At 35.0% G+C, this 22,592-nt stretch overlaps 1 protein-coding gene across 3 annotated transcripts in view; it reads left to right on the plus strand.

The window, feature by feature from the left end:
- Positions 1 to 22,592, plus strand: part of ADGRV1 (adhesion G protein-coupled receptor V1) — a 275,778-nt gene that overhangs the window by 77,326 nt on the left and 175,860 nt on the right. For all 3 annotated transcript variants that reach the window (XM_085042779.1, XM_085042782.1, XM_085042781.1), the window contains 19 exons: positions 284 to 493; positions 4,797 to 4,927; positions 5,166 to 5,265; positions 6,175 to 6,354; positions 7,836 to 7,999; positions 8,556 to 8,649; positions 11,329 to 11,407; positions 12,027 to 12,165; positions 12,697 to 12,838; positions 13,268 to 13,530; positions 15,001 to 15,176; positions 16,663 to 16,787; positions 17,630 to 17,796; positions 17,880 to 18,023; positions 19,277 to 19,384; positions 19,876 to 20,128; positions 20,813 to 20,932; positions 21,111 to 21,333; positions 21,855 to 22,059. In XM_085042779.1, the coding sequence (XP_084898905.1) occupies positions 284 to 493; positions 4,797 to 4,927; positions 5,166 to 5,265; positions 6,175 to 6,354; positions 7,836 to 7,999; positions 8,556 to 8,649; positions 11,329 to 11,407; positions 12,027 to 12,165; positions 12,697 to 12,838; positions 13,268 to 13,530; positions 15,001 to 15,176; positions 16,663 to 16,787; positions 17,630 to 17,796; positions 17,880 to 18,023; positions 19,277 to 19,384; positions 19,876 to 20,128; positions 20,813 to 20,932; positions 21,111 to 21,333; positions 21,855 to 22,059 (3,023 nt within the window). The remainder of the gene's footprint in view (positions 1 to 283; positions 494 to 4,796; positions 4,928 to 5,165; positions 5,266 to 6,174; positions 6,355 to 7,835; positions 8,000 to 8,555; positions 8,650 to 11,328; positions 11,408 to 12,026; positions 12,166 to 12,696; positions 12,839 to 13,267; positions 13,531 to 15,000; positions 15,177 to 16,662; positions 16,788 to 17,629; positions 17,797 to 17,879; positions 18,024 to 19,276; positions 19,385 to 19,875; positions 20,129 to 20,812; positions 20,933 to 21,110; positions 21,334 to 21,854; positions 22,060 to 22,592) is intronic.

Genomic DNA, 22,592 nt, shown 5'->3' on the forward strand with positions numbered 1-22,592 from the left:
ATAAGAATTCCAGACATTGAGAAATTACGCCTACATTGTTAATTTCTACAATGTATGTTTAATAATTTTTAATTGCATTGCCTAATATCAATTTTCATTAGTAATTGAATAAGTCTTCATAATGACATTCAATAGCTTTCAAACAGGTAAATAAATAAAGATTCTTCATGTCTTTTTTTATGTTATTTAAGTATTTACTACATGAGCGGATGATTACATCTTTCTTTTTAAAAGGTGATTTTCATGTGAACACATGAGTATGTCTATGTTCTTTTACTTGTAGGTGAAACAAAAAAGATGGTCACACTGACCATTTTAGATGATCCAGAGCCTGAGGATAATGAAAGCATTATAATCAGCCTGGTCCATACCGAAGGGGGGAGTAGGATTCTGCCCAGTTTTGACACTGTCACAGTAGTTATCCTGGCAAGTGACAATGTGGCAGGAATCATTAGCTTCCAGACAGCTGGAAGGTCTGTTATTGGTCATGAAGGTGAGTTCTCTATGTTGACCACACTCTGTTTAACATGGTCTTCCATCTCTGTGCTTCCTGTTGATAATGATTCAGTGGTTGTATCACTGTTCAGAGAATGCCAGCAAACAGAGAATAACCATATACTTAGCAGATGTTTTTTTTATTTTTAACTCTTGCAAACATAGCATTTACATGAAATCTGTGGGAAAGATAAATAGACCATTTCCAAACCATTTTATATATCACCATCTATTCTTTCCTTTCTTTTTTCTGAAGGTTATGCCTTGCTTCTATTAGTATTGCATTTCTAAGCTCCTTTTATCATTTTTCATCTTATTAATTTATACCATATTCCAGAACTGTATATACACACCTGTCATACACACCTAGTCTTAAGCAAATGTTATCTATCACTGACTTACAATTAATTTTAAATCATCTAGAAAATATTCCCACAGGAAAATAGTAGGATAAAATCTGCAACCTTTCTAAAATTTCTGTTTATATTTTTCATGTTAGCTCATTCTAGGAGTGTGACAATCTTGATGTCATAACTCAGTCATGACTGTGTCATCAGTCATGACTAGTGTTTTAAGAGAGCATGTTGCATGTTTTACCTAGAGTTTGATAGAATTCTACATAGGACAATAACACTACAAATGTTGACTGCTTTTGGTAGCCTTTTCTGAAATCTCAGTGTATTGCAGTCTCATATTTTTCTGATGTGTAAACTGATGGGTATAGAAAATGGACAAAATAGAAATTTGCTCTCCAGGAATGTGTGCACCTAATTTTCTGTTAAAAGAAAAAGTCTGTCTCAAAAGAAGATGGGCTGTTTTTTTTTTCCCATCATGAAATGACGCCATAAGCTTTTGGTTTTTATTTAGATATGGTTTGTGTTAATTCTAGTGTGCCCAGATTCCATCCTTTATTACTCCTCATTAGTGGTTCTGATCTGCCTGCCAAGCCAGCTGCAGTCGGGCAGTCTAAGAACAGATGTTAATGAGCGCAAAGAATTAATACAAACCATCTCATTCCTGAAGACTATGATGACCTTACATACTTTCCACTGGTTAAACATTATTCATAGCCTGAAAATGCTTGCTATTTGAAGCTGAAATATTCTGCCATATATAGTGTGTATATAGTGCTATAACTCATTCCAATTTCTCCAACTTGTGAAAAATAGTGCATTATAGGAAGAAAAAACAGCCAAACTAGTTCCCTTGATTAAAAAAAGGGAAGAGCTATGATCTTAATTTGATTTCAGTGTTTTTATTTAATTTTCATTATCAAGTTGGTTGTTATGAAAGCAAAAATTATCAGGCATAAATCCAAGTATTGTTCTCTTTTATTTTTGGTATAATATTGAGCAGTTTCTGTTAAGTAAATCAGTATTATTTTCAAGCTGTGCATATTATTTATCACTGTGATGAGGAAAGGGTTGAAAACCAGAACATTGGTGAGGAAACAGAAAAATAAGTTACTTTTAGAATTGTTTTCACTTAGAGACCAACACTACACCTGGGAGATGTTAGAAAGTACTCAGTGTGAGAAAATTCATATGTTTGTGTTTGCTCTGGATTGTTGGCTGTCAACTGAAAAGAAATGGAATTTCCTCACAGAACAGGATGTTGTTAAAGACTTAAAAGCCTCTCCCATAGACTTGGACCTCTTTGTAAGGGGGGAAGGGAGTTAAGAGGGTTGATAAAACACATCCTGGTGACGGACTTGTCCATGATCCAAGCCCTTTGGTATGTAACACAGCGCTCAGGCCTGGGCACTTATTGCCCTTCTAATATGGAATAATCTTGGCAGTGTATGTTTAGCCAGTTAAATAATGAAATCAATCTTTTCTTCACAGCTGTGGATCATGGCTGTCTTGGTGTTACCTGCATATGTGCAGTTCACACAATCACCATACTGAGGGCAAGGGCAGCGTTTAAGTACAGGCAGAGCATGCAATAGTCTTGTGGCAATGGCTGCATTAGATGAAAACACACTATAGTAGCTTGGAATAAGGAACAAGAGGAAAATGGATGAGGTCCCCTTCTTCTCCTTGATAAATGCAGAAATCTAAAGAAAGATTTAATGTGGTGAAATATTAAAACTAAAAAGACAAAATAGTGAAATTAACCTAATAATACTTTTAATCTTCAGAACTCAATTAGTGTTTGTGTTAGTATTCCTTACTGGATAGGAATGACAACGATTTTGGTAAAGCTGGCTGAACTGTCAGCAGTCAGTACCTGACTACTGGAGGGTCTTTAATTGTGACAAATTTTACTTCAGGTTTCTTTTTGGTCCTTGGATTACAGGGTATAAGGGTTCTGAGCACAGTAATATATTATTGTGTTCCAGTCTTCAGTGAAAATTTGTTGTATTACATACTGCTATATTGAAATAACCTTTGTCTAAATTGTGTGTTCTGTGATGATACTAAAGTAATTGTTTTTCTGCCAAATACTTACTTGTTTGCAATGGATATGCAAAACTCTCAAATAGGATAGTATAGATTTCAGGGCAGTGTTAAATGCTATGACAAATTAGCCTTAGGGGAACCAGTAAACTTTCAGTTTGTCCTCAGATATCTTACTGTAGAAGCAGAATTCTTGTGATGTCAATAAATTTTTAATTCCTTTGCACTCTTATAACTAGTGTGGGACAACTTAAAACAATGCTTAAATGAAGTTTGAAATGATCAAACTGATAACATACTAATTCTATGTATTGGAAAATTGGTCTGTACAATTTTTCTATTACTTCTTTGCAATTTTATGTTTTCAGTTTATTATGTTAAGTGCTCCTGAAGTTTGTTGTTCATATCTCTCTCATTGGTAGCCAGTATATTGGCATCTCTCAAATATTTCCGTACCAAACAGAGAACCCATCCAGAAAATGATAATTTTTTCAGCCAGTTTTAGATGTTCAATACTGTCCTGCAATATAATATACCAGAATAACCAGACAAATGTCCCAATTTGGTGTTTAAATTACACAGTCAGAGAGTAGCTGTGCTGCTCAATTTTGTATGCCATGGACTAAGAACACCATATCTGCTCTTTCCCTTTCACAGGTGTATCTCAGTGTTTCTCACTGGGGTGGCTGCTAAGTGTGTACATAATAAAAATTAAAAGATGGAATTCTTCCCAGTTTTGCAACACCAAAAAAAAAAAAAAGTACAAGTCAATTTATAGCAGTACTAGGAAAGTAATTTTCAGTCAGATGAGAATGGAACTAAATTTGCATGGTTATTTACAAGCATCCCAAGATTATAAATTTCTGCATATTTAATGTCTTTGAAAACTAATTCTACACTCTATATACTGGCAAATTTCCATTCTGTGAACTGGAAAAATATTGTTTACATACAGATGCATTACACTTACGTATTATAAATAAACATCTCTCCTCTAAAGTAAATGTATTGTGAAATTTTACTAATGTTGCCTGCTGATCTATTTCATATTTATATGTTAAGTTTACGTGCCCATATTTAAAATATTTAATGCTATATAAAAATTATTTTGTATAAATGTATATTGATATTTATTAATTTATAAATTGTATAAATTTTCTTGATTTCTCTAGTTTTCTAAAGAGTTTACTCTTTAAGTGACCATTTGATTAATTATTATAAATGTGGAAAAAATAGCATAATTAATTCCTATAGATACACATTGTCATTTGATACTTATTACCTCTGAAATTATGATAAATTGTTAAAAATGTATTTTAAATTATGAAACATTAATATTTTGCTTCTATATATTGTCCTTTTAAAATTATGAATTGTCATTCTTTTCAGGATGTTTTCTAACACTGATAACATTTGTAAATTCAAACTCACATAAATGTAACTTTCAGCGTTTTTCTGCATGCACTCTCTAAAGTTACAAGACACTGCAGATTTTAGGAACATTGATATTTCTTGCCAGTTATCTGCTGTAGAAAACTCTGTGGTAGAGCTATGTGTACAGCATTTATTCTTTTGTGTAGTTCACAGACAGATACTGTCTTCTTTTTGGGCGTATTTTGATAGCAGTTATATGTACCAGGTTCCTTTATATTTTGACAGTTCTTTCCAAGAGTGAACTACAATCAGAAAAACCAAGGAGGAAAAAGTTTAGATTTATGGGGGTTTTGTTTCAATATTAAAAATGAAGGTGTTACATAACTGCTGGGAATCTCACTAGCAAAAATATTACGGTTTTCCAGAAAAAATATTTTAACTGTGATTCTTATTTTTGGCTTTTCATTTGAATAGATGAATTGTAGAAGACCAAACCCAAAAATATTGCATCTTGTCCTTTGTTCCTAGGAGAACAACTGCAATTCCATATTGTAAGAACTGCCCCAGGACTGGGAAATGTTACTGTTGAATGGAAGATAGTTGGACATAATGTAAAACAAAATTTTGAAAACTATTCTGGAATGCTTTTTTTTCCTGAGGTGAGTCCTCAGGAAATCTAATGGCTATAAGAGAATATTGTAATATGAAGTGAAGAAACAAATATGTTTTTATAGCAGTCCCTTTTTTTCTTGATGAGATTAAACTGCAGGGAGTTTGTAGTTTTCAATATTCTAACTTGACATTTCTTAAAAGTATTGTTCAAAATATATATGATAGAATGGTATTACTTGTACTCTACACACTAATGACTAATCAGTTCATCAATAAAATTTATAGGGGACATTGAATACAACATTGTATGTTCACTTGCTGGATGATCATATTCCTGAAGAAAAAGAAGAATACCGGATCATCCTATACAACATCAAAACAGAAGGTAATGCAGAACAGCCTCCTATATCTTAAAACTGCCATTTAACAGTTATTACACATTAATATTTTCATGTGTATTAATCCATTTTGGAAGCGTAGGACTAAGAATATTGAAAATGTTGCAAATTATACAATATTTTTTCACATTTTATTGAAACAGGCTTGATACTTCTGTGTGTGTATGTATACATATGATACAGGTGCTATAAATTAACTGGATCATTTTATGTTTGTAAAAAATCTTGTCTATCAAGCTGTCTTTCTGATCTGTCTCTGAATTCCAGGAGGTCAGAATATTTTACTCTTCCATTGAAATTGTAATGAGAAAAGAAGCATGAAACCACATCCCTTCTGCCACACCCTTTGTTAAATGGGAATGAAAGTCTAAACACCAAACTAACTTGATATGGGTGGTGTTGCTGCTAGGTGCCTTGCCAACTTGCCTTAATAATTTGTTCACTCTTGTAGTCCTTCAGGATTAGTATAAATTAATACAGTTATTCACCAGGGCAACACTTCTAGTAATTTCTTAATGGAATGATTGAGAAGGTTAATATAATTTTAACTTTTGGAATGAATTCCTAGAAAAGCCTTCCTTTTACAATAGAATAATTTTAGGAAAGTTGATACATAGCACTGATAGGTTTCCTCATTTCTTAATACAGTCTTGAACTCTATACTTATTATGCATACAATTCTTGCTGTCATTGAATGTTCCTCTGTTTATTATAGAATCCAATTGCTTATACATTCAAACCATCTTTAAACTTCAGTGAGTGCATCATGTGTTTGGTTTTTTGATTTCATTTTCAGTGTTACTGGCTGTCATTTGTACCTAATAATAACAGTAATAGAAGACAAAACTTCATTTACATAACATTTTATTATCTGTAGTCCATTGATTCTTTTGCAGGGGTTTCTCCTTCTGGTGCTGCCGTTTTGGATAGTCAAGGATATGAAGCTGTTCTGACAGTAGAAGCTAGTGATGAACCACATGGAGTACTGAATTTTGCTTCTCCATCCAGGGTAGTTTTACTTCCAGAGGAAAACAAAACAGTTCAGCTTTTTATTAACAGAGAATTTGGATCTCTAGGTTTGTATAACATCTCCGAGAGAAATTAAATTTTGTTTTCAAAATCATTAGACAAATGAAAGCCATGACAGGGAGGCTAGAAATTTTGGAAAATCTTGGAGACATTTGATATTTTCAGAACATCTAAGTCCCTTACTGCAGGCTTAGAAACCAAGCTTTAATTAAAACTGAAGCCACAGCCTTTAGTTCCACAGCAAGGGGTCTGGGAGCTATGACACAGCTCGTTGGCTCTTAGGGTTGTACTTTTACATCCTAACAAATCTGTCTCGAAGTGTTGGTCTATCCAGAAGATATAAAACATACAAGAAGAAGAGCTTTCATAAAATTATTCCTATGTCATGCCCTCTATAAATTTCCACAATCTGAAAGTTTAGGAGTATCCCATGGAAAAAGTTACAGTGATGCTTCTGAATTCAATGCATGCCTCCCCTAAGAATTCTGTATTTGTTTTTAAATCAATCTGTCCTTTTAAAATTAAATTAAGTGGTAATAACTTCAAAAATTTGCTGTGTTCCAAAATACTTCCTTGTGTTTGTTTCCTGAAGATTTTGACTTTCATTGAGAGATAGCATGGGTAATTATTTTCTATTATATTTTTAGACTATATTTAGACCTCACTGGTAATCTCTTTTAGTTTTTTTTACCTGTTTTGAGGTGAAGTGAACAGTTAAAACAAACATTCAAGATCTGGACACACCATAGATTTGTAAAGGAATTTTAATGGTATATTTATGTTTTCCCATTTCTTTTTTAATGTCAATCAGTATCTAAATTGCCACCACTCAGGAAACTAGTAATTTATTCTAAGAATCCCTTTTAAATGTAATATCTCTCAATTGAATTCCATCATTATTTGTTGAAACTAAGATTCTTTTATACCTTGTGTTTTATTTCACACAGAGTAGCTTTGAGTTTCATTTGCCATTTTATCTCCAGGATCACTCTCTTTAGATTTGCAATTTGACTTACTCTGGCAGATTAATGAGATGTGGCTTTCTTATTAAAAAAAAAATTAAGTCTAGCTTATTCCTTTAGTAAAATTTATCAGTGTGCCCCTAATTTTTATTCTCTATCAACTTCTGTGTTAGTCTTTCTGGGAAGAAAACTATATTTAGCACTGTCCTTAGAGCCTTTCTTAGACATCAGTTGTTGCTGAAACACTCTACTTCCCTTGGCACTTAACCTGATATTAATAATACATTAGGTGTCCTAGGTATGTAATGTCATATTTGCTGTCCACAGCACCTCAAATATATGAATACATTGGAACCTGATGCTTTTTGAGTCTTGTGATGTTGGACAAATCACTAAAGGCTGGACTGAATGGAATAAATCCTAGTGGCTCCAGATGAATGTCTTAATCTGTCTGGTTATGCTTTTAATTTTATCAATGAGCATTTGATTTCTATTCTTTGTCTGTTTTAATGAGCATTACATAAGAATTGAAAAAGAATGGGGTTTTTTTGTCCCATTTTGAACAGGTGCTATTAATATTACATATGCCACAGTTCCAGGATTGGTCCCCTTAAGTAATCAGACGGAGGGGACCTTGGCTGAACCAGGAGCTGATTACGTAGCAGTTTCTGACTCAGTGATTTTGGAAGAAGGAGAAACATCAGCTGCCATAAATGTTACTGTTCTAGAGGTAAATGCTATATCCTTTTACTCTATACTTATCTGTAGGACAGCTGAAAAGTAATATTGTGGAACCTGAAGCTTGCAAGCTATATTACGTGAAGTTACGGATTTTATTGTAAATTAGAAAGATGGTTTTTGTCTTTAATGGTAATATCACAAAAGGACAAATACAAACACAAAACAGTGCTACTTACAGTTAAATGAAATTTAGCTTTCACATGAAGACTTCATCTTCTAATATTCAGACCAGTGTAATTCATTGTTTGCTACAGGCTCTTGCTTTATAGGTGGTTGGTATTTGTGCCTTTAAAGTTGAGCAGAAATTTATTCACATGTCTAGTTCAGTGTCACCTCTAGTCTTTTCCATTAAATATAATGTCTTACTTCATAATTCATTCAAGATAAAATATTTTTATATAAAAGTGTTCCAGGAGAATGGAAACATAAATTAATTCTGGTGTTGCTATAAGGTCAGAGACTTCTAGTGTATTGCTTTTTGGCAACTTCTGTGATGGTTTCTTAAAGGAAATGAAAAGAGAATAAACTGGATTTGTGTTTTGTAGGATGATGAACCAGAAGTGCAAGAATTCTTCTTGGTTAATTTAACTTCAGTGGAACTTATCATGAACCATTCAACTTCCTCCCCACCTAGGCTGGGTAAAACAATTTACAAACACTTATTTTTAATTTTATTTTTATGTCAATTGTATGAACTCTGGCATATCATTATTCCACTTGTCACTTACCAACTATGCCAATATGAGGCAGGGTATTCTGCAAAAAATATTGTAGAACATCAAATATGGTCATTATTGCACTGGCTTCTTACTTTTTAAAGCCCTGTAAAATTATAAGACAATTTTCATGGAGGAGTTATTTATTAATTAGCAGTTGGAGAACACAGCTATCTCAAAAATTGCACTGACAATGTGTTAATGTGATTTTAATTTCCAAGTATATGATAGAAACAAGTATGAACAAAAAATTCCTTCAAGTAGTTCCTTTGCTCAACTTTCAAAACTTTTTATCCCTCTTTAATGGATTTACTGTCGTTATCTGTTCTCCTACTCTTCCACAGAACTTCAGTTATTATTTGCTCATTAGGTCCTCCTTATGCTTCTGAACTCAGCAGCATAGCTGCCATTGGCTTCAAAGACTGTTGGGCTATCCTGTGGTACCAGCGACTAATTATGCTCATTATTTCTAACATCTTCTATGCCTCTTTTTCCTTTTCTTTGCATGCGTGTTGAAGTGACAGAGTTCATTCGTTACAGACTGAAAGGTAACTTGCAAGAGTGATTGCTGATGTGTAGACACTGAACTGTGATCAGTCGAGTCTAAAATTTAAAATATAAAAAGAGTAACATTGAAGTATAAAGGATTTTGTGAGTTAAATTCTTCTGAGTGCTGTATAGTCTTACCTTCTGCCATAAGGGGTTAGCAGTCTGAGTCATGACCATTTGACTCTGATGTACTTAGGATGATCAGATAACAGTTTTAATCCATGAGGCAAAAGTTTGTCCTCCTTACAAAATGTCACAATTAATTCTGTTATCAGACTATTTTCTAATCTTGTTTTCCCTGGTTTTAGATTTTCTTTTGTATGCTTGAGGATTCAAATTCTTGCTGGTGCAGGGCATACTTTTAGGATTTAGCAATCCCATACCCCATAGAAAATCTTTAATATATTTCTACCTGTCTGATATCAAAAGTAAGGGGTGTTCTGCACATGATATTGACATGTGCAGTCAATCCTACGCATCTGGAATATATCATAAATGCTCTCCCTGTCATAGCCATGTGCATGCAGTATGTAGTGTAGGTCTGGGATGTCTGTGATGTACACTTAAACACATGGAACTTAAGTGACCTTTATTTCTTATCTGAGACTTCATGGCTATAGAGCAGAAACAGCAAACATAAGGACACTTCTGTTTTCTCCATGCTCCTCTTTCTCTGTCTCATCCTCTAGAAAAGGTGGAAGAAAAGGCCCAACTCTAATACAAAAGTGTAAGGAATTAAGAAAAAGGAAGATGTTTGATACTTGAGAATGATGAAAGAAAAATGAAGAAACTTAATGGATAGAAGAAAGACTTAAAATGGGGTAGAGTGGTAGGAGGGCATCAGGGGAGGGGAAGGATGCCAGATATGAAAGAAGAGGTGTAATGTTGAAAGTGAAGTACTATAGATCTAGAGTGAGTTGATCAAACTGTGACATGACAAGGGAAAACACTAGTTAGGAAGCTGAAGGGTCTTTATTCACTCTAATTCCTATGGATTTCTAAACTTCAGTAACATTTCTGCTGTCTGTGTAGAGGTGTTGCAGCTGCTGCTCATGTTCATCACTCTCATAGTGTCAGATTTGGATTCATGGCAGTGATCTTTTACCTTTTTCTGTTTTATCTGATTTGATAGAAAACATTTTGATGGATATAAAAATAGTGTATTTACTACTGAATCAGTGGAGTCAATTTGTTTTGTAGAAACTCTCAGTCAACTTCTTTTTTATTGTTTTATTAAAAGTAAGTTGACATAAACTAGGGTAGTCATGTGATGCTGTTTGAAAAAAACTAAGGCATTATTTTCTCAGAAGAATCAAGTTCTGACTCTCAAGTTCTGGTTCCTGAAATTAGTGGACATTCCTGGCTTTAATCTTTTATTCAATGTTTTCACAGGACAATACATGCAATAACCTTTCAGAATTTTTGTAAAGATACATATGTTTTTGTGGAGCAATAGAATGTTACAGTACATAAACTACCTAAAAGGAAATTCTGTTTTTATAGCAGAGTCTGAGGTGTGTGCCATTAAGGTTTATGATCAGACACTGAAACATGAATATGAGATGACATACTGGATCATTTATTACTCTTTCTTACTCATGTTCACTCCCACACTCAGAATGGCACAGTCTGCAAAACATTAAATATTGTCATAGCAAAAACACACAATGAAGACGAATTAAGACTTGATAACAAATCTTGCTTTTGGCAGTTTCTACTTTTTTCTGTGCCATGGAGCTTTTTTCTAATTTTTTTAGTCTTTTTTTTAATGTATTATTAAATATAGCAGTGGTAGTTCAAGGCACTGTGTTGCAGTTCTAACAATAAGGTATGAAGGACATTTTCTTTAAACCCTTTCAAGTATCTTGCCCACTTTATTTTCTCCTCCACATTTTGGAAATGGAAAGTTATGTATTTCTTCTACTAAATGGAAAGTTATGTATTTCTTCTACAAAATTAGCAAATATATAAAGTAATGCTTCTGTTATTCTTGAAAATAATGAAAATGGACAATACTGTTCTTACATATTTGTCCTTCTGTTTTCCATTTTAGATGTGGAAGGTTTAACTTCTCAAATTATAATTGATGCTAATGATGGAGTAAGCGGAGTAGTTGAATGGGAAAGTACCAAGTAAGTCTTGAATCCTTGAAAAACTACCTATGACCGTTAATGATTAGTGTTGCACAATGATTTTCATTTTCAGTTAACAGAAAAACTCCTATTAACAATAGAATCACATCTTTGAGATGGCATAATTCAGTTCAGTGGAACTGGAAAGATGATTTCCACACTAGAAACCAACATTTATAGTATGTTTACTCAGAAATCTTATGCTACCATGTGCTTATTTTCACGTTTTTCCTTTGGCATTGTGAACTTCCATCACTCCCCAGGCCTCCATCCAGTGCCCCGGCCTCTGCATCCATGTAAGCATGCACATTGGCATTTCCCTGATCTTTTTCTCTGATTTCCAGGAGCTATGTAGAAGGCATCTGTGGCCATAGACAGGCTTCATCTGCCACTAATAAGCAGGGGGAAAGGATAACATCCTATAGCTCAATTCCATTTTGATAACGAACAAAGGTATAATGGTTGCATTTGATGGTGGTATGATGCTGATACTGTAATGGTGCCTTTTTCTTCCAAAGTAGAGGGAGTGATTTTGAGTGAAAATACAACAATTATCTACCATGTTATTAAAAGAACATGCTCAGTGAGCACTGAGAATTTGTCTTGGTTTTTGTTTTAGTTTTGAAGTTAATGAATCTCATGGGAATCTGACAATAATGGCATACCGAAACAAAGGATCTTATGGCAATGTGTCTGTATTTTTTTATGCCCAAAATTTGGAGGCACAGCTGGGTTTGGATTTTAATGTGATCTCAAGGGTAAGAAGCAAATTCTAGATCTAGTGGCTTTCATTCCTTCAATTTCCTCAAAAGAACGTCTTCTTAGTAATTCTGCAGAATGGTCACTAGTATGTCTAGATTTCTCCGCTTGTATCAGTTGCTCTGATAATCTGAATAGAATGACATAGAATTAGTCATCTTATTTTAGCATTGCTTTCTTTTTTAGTACTGAAGCATTTTTCATATAAGACACATTGCAAACTTTCAAACATCTATTTCAAATATAATTTCGCTTAGACAAGAATATATAAGATTTCATGTAAGTTTTAATATTTTTTGCAATAGAACTTTCAAAGTGAATTACTCTTGCTTGTCCTCACTCTGCAATGTGGTGAACTATTTAACTGTTTTGTTTCTTTTTCAATCAGTTTATAAGAGACACAGAAATTACTGCCCTTCTTGCCTCCTCTTTCCTTCCTATTTAAGACAATTCTGCTTTACCTTAATTTAAAATTTCTGTGTGCGTTATCAGCTTTTGCGTATTCAATGCTTTCTGTGTTTCTATGCTAGACTCTTTTTTTTGCTGATGGAGAAAGGAATAAATCTGTTGTTGTTGTGATTTGTGATGATGACATTCCTGAAGACGTTGAGAGGTTCCAGTTAATTCTAACAAATCCCTCGTTGGGCCTGGAATTAGGGGAGAACACAACAGGTAAAAACTTAGTTCTGATGTTCTTGTTCTTCACAATTGTATCTCAGTCACTTTAACTTTATTCTTCTGAATAATCATATTTCAGAAAACACTAATGCCCTGCTATAGTAAATTATTAAACTCATTTGGAAAGCTCTTAAACATCCCTGTGAAAAATATAAAACTAACAAAATAACATATAAAATAAGGAAACAAAAATGCAAAAGCTGGATTTTTTAACAAGAGAGTCTAGATTCTTCCTCACTAGAAATGTTCCCAGATAAAGCAAAATACTGGCATATTCTCTAAAGTAATATCAAGGACATAAAAGCAGTGTACATATATTAAAGAAAGAATGGATTTATGCATATATTTCTCAATTTGTATATGTGTACAATCATGTTTTGCTATGTTAATTAAAACGTATTTCTGTTATTTATTTCTCAAAAGCCACAATTACTATATTTGCGAATGATGATGGACATGGAGTTTTGTCATTCAATAACAGTGATCACTTCTTCCTAAGAGAGCAAACAGCTCTTCATCTGATGGAAAGTGTTGCAGTATTAAATATTATTAGAGAGCCTCCTCAGGGAATATTTGGAACAGTGTCTGTTCAATACCTTGTAAGTGAAATAAATTCTTCAGAGCCATCAGTGGATTTGACCCCTTCTCAAGGATACATTGTGCTGGAAGAGGGAGTCAGATTCAAGGTAATATGATAGTTATTACCCAAGAAGTAAAGAAAGCTTTTTTTAAAATTATTTGAAACATTTCAGAAATGTTTGTGTCTTTGCATGTATAAATTTTTTCTTATGTTTTCCTTAATTCTCAGAGTAAACTGAGTCATGGGAGTGCATCAAAATTGAATGTGCTTTTCTGTAGATATTTCTCACGTTGTAATTGTTCAGGTAGAGTGAAAACAATATAATAGGTATATTATATTAGGTATCCATAGAACCATTTATTTGTATGTGTATAATGTGTGGCTGAAAGGCAAACTTTGACATGAAGTCATAATTTGCTACCATAAATAATTAAGGTGGAATTAAAAATCCCATTCTGTTATGTGACCTGAACTGAACAGAATTCAGTAAGGCAAAGCAGGAGGGGGAAAAAGTGAACAGCTTTCAGAGTTTTAGAAAAAAAATTACTTCTTTGTCAGTGTAAAGCTCACTGATTCTGTACTGTCCCCACAAGAATGTCAGCTAGAAAATGAGTTTGCTTAAGTGTGTCAATAACGGGTTAGTATATTATGGTTAGTAGAATAGGATCTGAAACAAACTCTTCTGAAAACACTGTTTTTGAGTTTTTTAACTTAAAATACATTTGGAACCTCAGCGACGGCAAATTTAGCAGATCTGTGAGAAGTGTGGAGTAAAGGATTTCTCAATACAGTCTTTAAATATGGTTTATTGCAGAAGTTAACAGAGATTGAAAAGGTTGTAAAGTCTTATTTAGTTCCAGATTTGTCATTATTAAATAATTTTTCTATGGCAAAGCTGCATGTACCACTGTAACTTTCACCTCTTTGGGTGATGGGGAGAATTACAGTGAAAACATCTCCTTTTTCCTAAACAGTTCTTTGCTGGTTTGAGCTCACCTTGAGATGATTCTACCGTGCTGTAGAAGGAAAAAAAAGCATCAAGAAGAGAGTAGTTCAAATATTCCTCTGTTGCCTTTTCTCTGTCTTTGTTCCCAGTACCAGAAGTGTGACTACCCTGATGCCCATGAGCTAGTTCAATTGACATCTAAAGTCAAGTAAACCCAACTTGACTAAGCTGTGTTAGGGTACAGGTAGCTGTATGGGGACTATGAATTACCAAGCAATGTGTGGAATAAGTAGTAAACAGAAGTATGAAAAAAGGATCAAAACCTGTTACATTTCAGAGGATCTTAGGATAAAAGGAAAGAGAGGAAGATAAATGAAAAAAAAATCTAAAACAAATTTAGAGAAGTGGATATGCTTATGTTAGTGTTGCACTAATGGAGTTCACCAGAGGGGTTAGTTTAGAACCTCAGCCTCAACTTTCTTTGCTTCACTCCTGCTTTCTCCAGTTTCAAGAGCTGCCCCGCTGTCTAGTGCCATATGGAGAATGAACAGGAACGGCAGCATGGTCTGAACAGCACTGTCATTCTTAGCTGACAACTCTCAGCAGCTTTCTATGCTTGTTTCTTGTCAGACACTGCATATTTCTGCAATCCTGGATGAAGAACCAGAAATGGATGAGCACTTTATTGTCACCCTGTTCAATCCAACTGGAGGAGCCAGACTAGGCACCAGAGTGCAAACTATGATTACGGTATTACAGAACCAAGCTCCACTGGGGCTTTTCAGCATCTACCCAGTTACAAATAGGTACTAAACCCTGATTCAATTAAAAGAGATTCATATTCCATAGAGATTGTTTCCCATTAAAAAAATTTAGCAGTCCATTTGTAAAATTTGTGGTTTTAAAATATGCACTGCCTGTCAAATACTATTACTGAAATACAGAAGAACAGAAAAACATTTAAAATGGACTATTCAGCATTAGAAATGTTGATTGCTCTATGCATTTTTTATTGAAACAATGCTTCATTAGTCCCCAAACATTTCACTAATAGTTAGCTATATTAGGAATTCCAAACCTTAGACCAGTGCCCAGGGCATCACAAATTTCGTAATTTAATTATTTATTTAAGCTTCTGTAAGATGCACCCTCACTCAGGGCTGTTTTTTAAAACCAAATGAACCATCTTACTTGGAAAAGCTCAAGAAGTGGCCCCTGGGAATCTCATGAGGTTTAACAAGACCAACTGCAAAGTGCTACCCCTGGGTCAGAGCACCTCCCAGTACAGGCTGGGTATGAACAGATGGAGAGCAGCCCTGCCCAGAAGGGCTTGGGGGTGCTGTGGGTGAGAGCTGGACATGAGCCAGCCATGGGCACTGCCAGCCCAGAAAGCCAAGTGTGTCCTGGGCTGCACCCAAAGCCCTATGGGCAGCAGGGCAGGGAGGTGATTCTGCCCCTCTGCCCTGCTCTGGTGAGACCCAACCTGCAGAGCTGCCTTAGCTCTGGTGTCCAAGAACAGGAAGGACATGGAGCTGCTGGAGGGAGTCCAGAGGAGACCACTCAGTTGATCAGAGGGATGGGGCACCTCTGCTATGAGGAAATGCTGAGAGAATTGGGATTGTTCAACAGGGAGAAGAGGCAGCTTTGGGCCGACCCAGCTGCAGCCTTCCAGTACTTAAAGGGAGCCTACCAGGAACTTGGAGAGAAACTTTGCAAGGGCATGTAGTGACAAGACAAGAGAGAATGGCTTAAAACTGAAAGAGAGTAGGCTTAGATTAGATATTGGGAGGAAAATCTTTGCTATGAGGGTGGTGAGGCCTTGGCACCAGTTGCCTAGAGAAGCTGTGGATGCTGCATCCCTGGAGGTGTTCAAGGCCAGGTTTGATGGAGCTCTGAGCAACCTGGTCTGCTGAAAGATATTTCTGCTCGTGGCAGGAGAGTTGAACAAGATGATCTTTATGGTCCCCTGCAATCCAAAAAATTCTATGATCATATGAGTCTATGATATTGAATGATGTTTTCAGAAATCATTCGGAATCATCATACTTCATCTGTACAGTTGGTGTCTTAAATTTCAGGCTGATTTAGCATTTTATTGAATTTCCTGTGATTTTGCCAAGGTCTTGTGTGAAGAAACATAGGACAACCTAATGAGTTTTAGTCCATCACAGAGCAAACCCAGTATTTTCTTTTTATTGCATATTCTGTGCTGAAAATGTACTGTAAGAATCTTACTCTTATACTATAAAAATAATACTTATTAAAATTGTTTTTCACAATTCCTCAATTTAGGACCAATACCTTCACAGTTGAAGAAGCAAACACTACCGTTTATTTGAAAGTTTCACGGAGTAATGGGCTCAACGTGTCTGTGAGTGTTGAGTGGGAGACATTGGCGGATACTGCATTTGGCATCAGTACGTTCACTTTATGAGAGCATCTGTTACTGTTTTCAGAGTGGAGATAGTCAGAGAGTAAACAAACATACAAGGAGATATAACTTTGGGATGAAAATTAACCCATAATATTTCTATATCAAAATCCATTAGATGAAAGGTCTTAGCTGCTTAAGAGTCAGCTTGTCATCAGCCACTGCTGTCAGTGTTTCAACAATCTGTATTGCTTTTCCTGTTGCAATTTCACTAGACCTTTGATTTATAAAATCTGTCCTTTACTACCTATAACTCTGGATATTTCTAAAGTAATATAAAAGACAGTATTTACCATAAGTGTTGAATGACTAGTCAGTTTAAGAATCTTGATGCCCTAACTGCTTCTTTTGATGAGGGAGGGAATGACAATAAACACATTTTTAGTTTTTGTCACTTTTTTATTACTTCCTATGTAGTTAATTTTCTCATTACCTAAATTCCAAACTGAGTCACTGTGAATGACACTCAGATTGCCTATTGCATTTTCCATATGTAATTGTAATATAGGAAGAATGCATTTACTGTTTAACTCTCAGAACAACCTCAGTGCTATACCATTTCCATGCATTTACATGCGCTTATACCAACTGTTTAGAGACAGCTCAGAATATAGTTTAATCGTTTAGAGCATGGTGCTAAGAATACCAAGGTTGTGGGTTTGACCATTGTATGAGCTATTCACTTAAGAGCTGGACTTGATGATCCTTGTGGGTCCCTTTCAGCACAGAATATTCTGTGATTTCTGATACTAGATTTGGTTTTGGCAAATTAAAATGGTGCTGTAAAAGACCTCAAGAATAAATAGTTTTTCATATTCTGTATTGCAGAGGGTAGTATCAGTGTCCTGTCTGTCTTGCAAAGCTTTGTGGAAGAGTCAGCAGCCAGCTGGTGCTTCTTTCCATCGGGACAAATCCTATATGGTGTGCTGTTGCGTACACCTCCAGCTGTGTTTTCTACTCTCTACCAGTGGAAAGGAGTTTTTGTTGCCATTGAGGTAAATGCTTGCTTTAAAAACACCAATCATGCCGCTTAATAAAACCATGAAATCTCAGTTCTACTTTCTTGCTCCTCTCTCAGAATTTCAGTATGTGGAATCCTAAAAGCTGTGTGTCTTTCCAAATACATGCCTCTCCCTACCTTGTAATTACTCATGGAGGAGCCGGACAGGGAGCTTCCAACAGCAGTGTGTATGCATTCATGCCTGGACGCAAACTATTGAAGGTAAATCTGTTACTTATAAAACTATTAAATAATGGGATTAGAAGGGACTTTGTGAAGCCTTCTGTCCAGCCATGTTTAGGGAAAAAGCACTCAGTTCTCAGCTGCTTTGGCACCGAAATACTGTGCATGACTCAGCGGTGTAAGTTATTGTCTGTCAGCGATTGAATTGGGGTCTCAGCCTGGTTCATGCAAAGTCCCATTTATGGTACAGAAGGCATAATTTTTATACAGTTACAAAGCACAAATTTAGCCATTACAAGAACTTAGGTTTCTAGGGTTACAAATGTTTTACTTTTGTTATGTACAAGATAATCACCGTAATTTCTCTTAACCTCTCCTGCTAATCACTTATGCATAAGGTAAACAGTCTTGTCTTACTATCAGTTTCAGCCCCTGCTAGGGGCGATTCAGCTTATCTCATTTAATGTCTCACATTAACTGATAACAAAAGACCTCTCTAGCTGCAACCTTCAGGCAGCTTCCACCCAAACTCCCACAATTGTCCTGGTTTAAGCCAGGACAGAGTTAATTTTTGCAGTAGCCTGGAGGGGGCATGGCTGGGACCCAGAGGTTATTCTATTCCCTTTCATGTCATTGTCTGGGGACAGGATTCCTACTGGGGCCGGGGTAGCATGGGGGTAGTTCATGTATTGATGGGTTCTGCATAGAGAGCGTTTTCACATGTGAATCTTTTCCTCTCTTTTACCCACTGTTGTTATTACTGTTGTTATTACTGTTGTTGTTACTGTTCATTTTCTCATCATGTTGATGTTTGCAGTAAATTGTTCTTACCTCAACCTGTGATCTTCACCTTTTGTGTGTCCAATTCTCCTCTCCATCCCACCACAATGGGGAAAAGGAAGAGGCAGCATGGTTTGGAGTGTCTCAGTGGGAACACTAAATTGGGACATACCATTCCTAATCCACAACAGTTATTACAGCTTGTTGTCTACTGTTTATTATAGTCATATTTTGAGGGTGAGGTAAAATGACCTCACAAGGGAAGAAAGAAACTGTGCGGCAATGAAGTCATAAGAGCATTTTCTGAAAAATGTATGATAAGTGATTTTAATTTTTTAAATTACCTCACATGTATTTTAAAATTCTAAATTACATCTATGATGTTTTTGTACATTATTTTATATATGCTTTTATATGTAATTTTACAGTTTTTAAAAAATATGTGCGTGGATGGATAAACTTGTTATTTGAACTGACTTCCAAATACCATTTTTGCCATATTTTCCTTGTAGCTACAGACCCTCTCTATTTTGGATACCACACTTGTCAAACATTTTGCTGTGGATGAAGAAGACTATTTGGTTTTTTTGAGTGACGCCTCCAGTTTCAGTTCCATCCAGGTTAGAATACACTTGTCTTCCATGACTTTGATGTGAGTAGTTTGGCTAGTTTTGAGTTTGAAATATGAAGGTAATATAGAAGAAAAGGAAGTATATATTCCTGAAAAATCACTTACGTTTCTATTACAAATTTATAAGACATAAAATTTTAGACTTGTTTAAATGTAACAACATTCCCTACATTAACATGTAACTTAGACTTGGTTTGATTATATTACTACTCTTATTTCTGTTTTGCAACCTATTATGTTCAACAGCTAGAAGAATAGAAATAGCTTCTGATCATAAATCTCTTCACCTGAAGAACAGGCACAGGTGCTTGCAGTCAGGTAGTTATTTACCAGCATTATTCCCTCATAATGTAGGAGCCACCTTAGAAAAAAGGAATTCAGCTAATTATAAGTCTTTCCAATTTTTTATCAAGACACTTAATTTATTTTTTCTTAGTGCTAGTTATAAATATATAATAAAAATATTTTCTATTTTTACAGGTTTTCCAGTGGAATAAAGATATATTTGTGCTGCATCATCAACTTCCACTTTACAGAGCTCTGAGCATTGCCTTGTTTCCACGAGGAGGCATTATGTACTTATTAGTTTCTTTGTCAAATACCAGCCAGAATGTCCTCTTGTACCAGTGGCTCAATAATGAGTTTAGGAATCTTCATCAGTTACCAGCAAAAGAAGTAAAACATATGGAGGCCTGGACTTCTGGATCTGATATCTATTTAATTGTTGCAAAAGGTATTTAGCAGAAAACAAACAGTTTTCTAAGCATGTACTAGCTTGTTTGATAGAAAAAGGCATTTATGATAAAGGGGTTTAGATAGAGATTAAAATATTGCTGGGGGGTGACAATTTGCTGATAAGCATCTTAATGAAGTAATCTGTGGTTTGTCCTTCAGATAATGAAAGCATTGTGTTTGTTCTCAAATATTTATGAAACTAATGAAACATTTTCCCAAGAACAGTAGGAAATAATAACTCCATTCATCTAGCTGGTAATTGCACCCCTTCTAAGCTTTTCTCTTTTCTGAGCTTTGTTATATGCAAAGATCATTGTCCAGCAAAGTACATTTTTATTACAAGTATGACACTTTAGACATTGTTTTATATCTGCATCCCTGTGCCTGTTTAAAATTTCATATCGCAGTTCATAGGCTTTGCAGTTGACTGTTGTCTGGGGTTTTTAGTGTTCTTATATGTGAATATGTGAAGAAGAGCCCTTAAATAATGCCAATGAATAAATCATCTGATAATATGATTTATTGCATAACTATGGAATTATGCAAATAAAAAGGAAGATACAATCACTGGTCTCACTTTGTAATTAAAGCTGCCAATCTCTGCTTTTGAATGGCCACCAGCGTGTGATTTAAATAACAGGCAACTATATAATGTAAGTTTTGTCATTTTTCTCCTTTGTAGAAACTGGAAATTCTGAAATTTTCATTTGGGAGACAGGACAGTCTACCTTTAGATACTTTCAGTCTCTTCCAGTCTCTGCTGTAAGAAACATCCATGTTTTCATACCTCCTTCAGGTTTAGGTAAGATTTTGTTTGTAATACTGGAATTGAAGAAGTATATGCATTCATTTTTTAATATTATTTACCAGATTTTAAGAGGTACTTTAACAATTGCACTGCCAAGGGCATTTCTGGTATTACAAGAACTTTTAAATATATCACTAAATTTTTCTTTTTTTCTCCTCGTTGCTCAATATAGTTCACATCCTCCTCTCTGGTAAGGACACAACAGCACTGTACTCCTGGAACTCGGAAGAGAACCAGTTCTCTCTGATGCTGGAAGCCCCATATGCAGATCATATCACTTCAGCTACTGCAAGGTCCCTGAACTCCAGCAAGAGCTTGATTGCTCTTACTGTAGAGTCCAGCTCCCAGATTTATGAGCTGACAACTATCTCCAACCAGTCAGATTTTATACCTAGGTAGGTATAAAAAGTTTATATAACTTAATAGAAACGTTTATATGGAAAGTTTATGTAAAAAATTTATATAACTTTCTCCCAGCTCTTGCATTTCCTTTTTTGTTGTACTGTTTTTGTTACAGTGGAAACCGTTATAGACACCTGTACTTGGGTGTTTATTAACATTAGAGAATTTTTCACAGGAAGCCTTAGGATAACCTGAAGTCAAACTTCTCACAACTTGTTTTAAAACATGGAATGAAAGGACTTGCGTTAGAATAAAAGCTTCATATTGAAGCCTTTTTTTAGGATAAATAAAATTACTTTAATAAGCAATATCATTTACTCTACATTCTATTGTAATTAAGAAAAAAACCCAAACCCAGCCCTAACCTCACACCCTTTAGAACTCAGTAATTTACTCAAGAGTAAAAACAACAATTTTAGCATCAAAAATGCTCATTAAATTTTTAGTAGTGCTTTCAAAGTTCACTGGTCATATCCTCATTTATAATTACTTGATGTGTTTATTTGCATGCTAGTTCAGGTGAATTGATATTTGAGCCTGGGGACATGGAAGCTGTGATAGCAGTCAATATCCTGGATGACATCATCCCAGAGGAGGAAGAATGTTTTAAAGTGTGGCTGAAAAACCCTAAAGGAGGTGCAGAGATTGGTGTTTACAGTTTTGTTGACATAATTATTCCTTCCAATGACAATGCCTATGGAGTCATTGCATTTGCTCAGGTAAAACTTATAAGGTAAATCATTAAAATATGTATGTATCATTTTTGAATAATGGAGCACAAACATACTAAAAGTGCATGTGATGAGATTCTCTTTCTAAAGACTTGTAAAAACCTGAGACAGAAGGGCTTTGACTTCCATTTAATGTTGTTAATTGGTTTGTAGATGCAAGGTGATAGAAAGTCAGTTTCAATCTGTTCCTATTGTGGATTTTTTTAAATCCCCTTACAATTAGAATAACCCATTATTATATCAGTTTAATTCTGCAGCAACATGAAAATTTAGTTTTCAGATGACACATACGATATCATCATAGTCTCTACTAATTTGTGAATCAAGGGAATTAAGTAAAGATCCTTTTCCTCTAAAAGATACTAATTGAGTTATGCCTCAGGATGAGCCCAACTGCCTGAACAAAAGAGTATTTTTGGAGAAAATATCAGACTGAATGTATGTTTTGGAGTGGTTAATTCTTAAATTATCAAGTATTGTAGAAGTTATCTAAACAGATATATGTATTAAATACATACTGA

Source organism: Lichenostomus cassidix, chromosome Z, assembly GCF_008360975.1.
Source record: "Lichenostomus cassidix isolate B80296 chromosome Z, HeHo_3.0, whole genome shotgun sequence".
Classification (NCBI taxonomy): Eukaryota; Metazoa; Chordata; class Aves; order Passeriformes; family Meliphagidae; genus Lichenostomus; species Lichenostomus cassidix.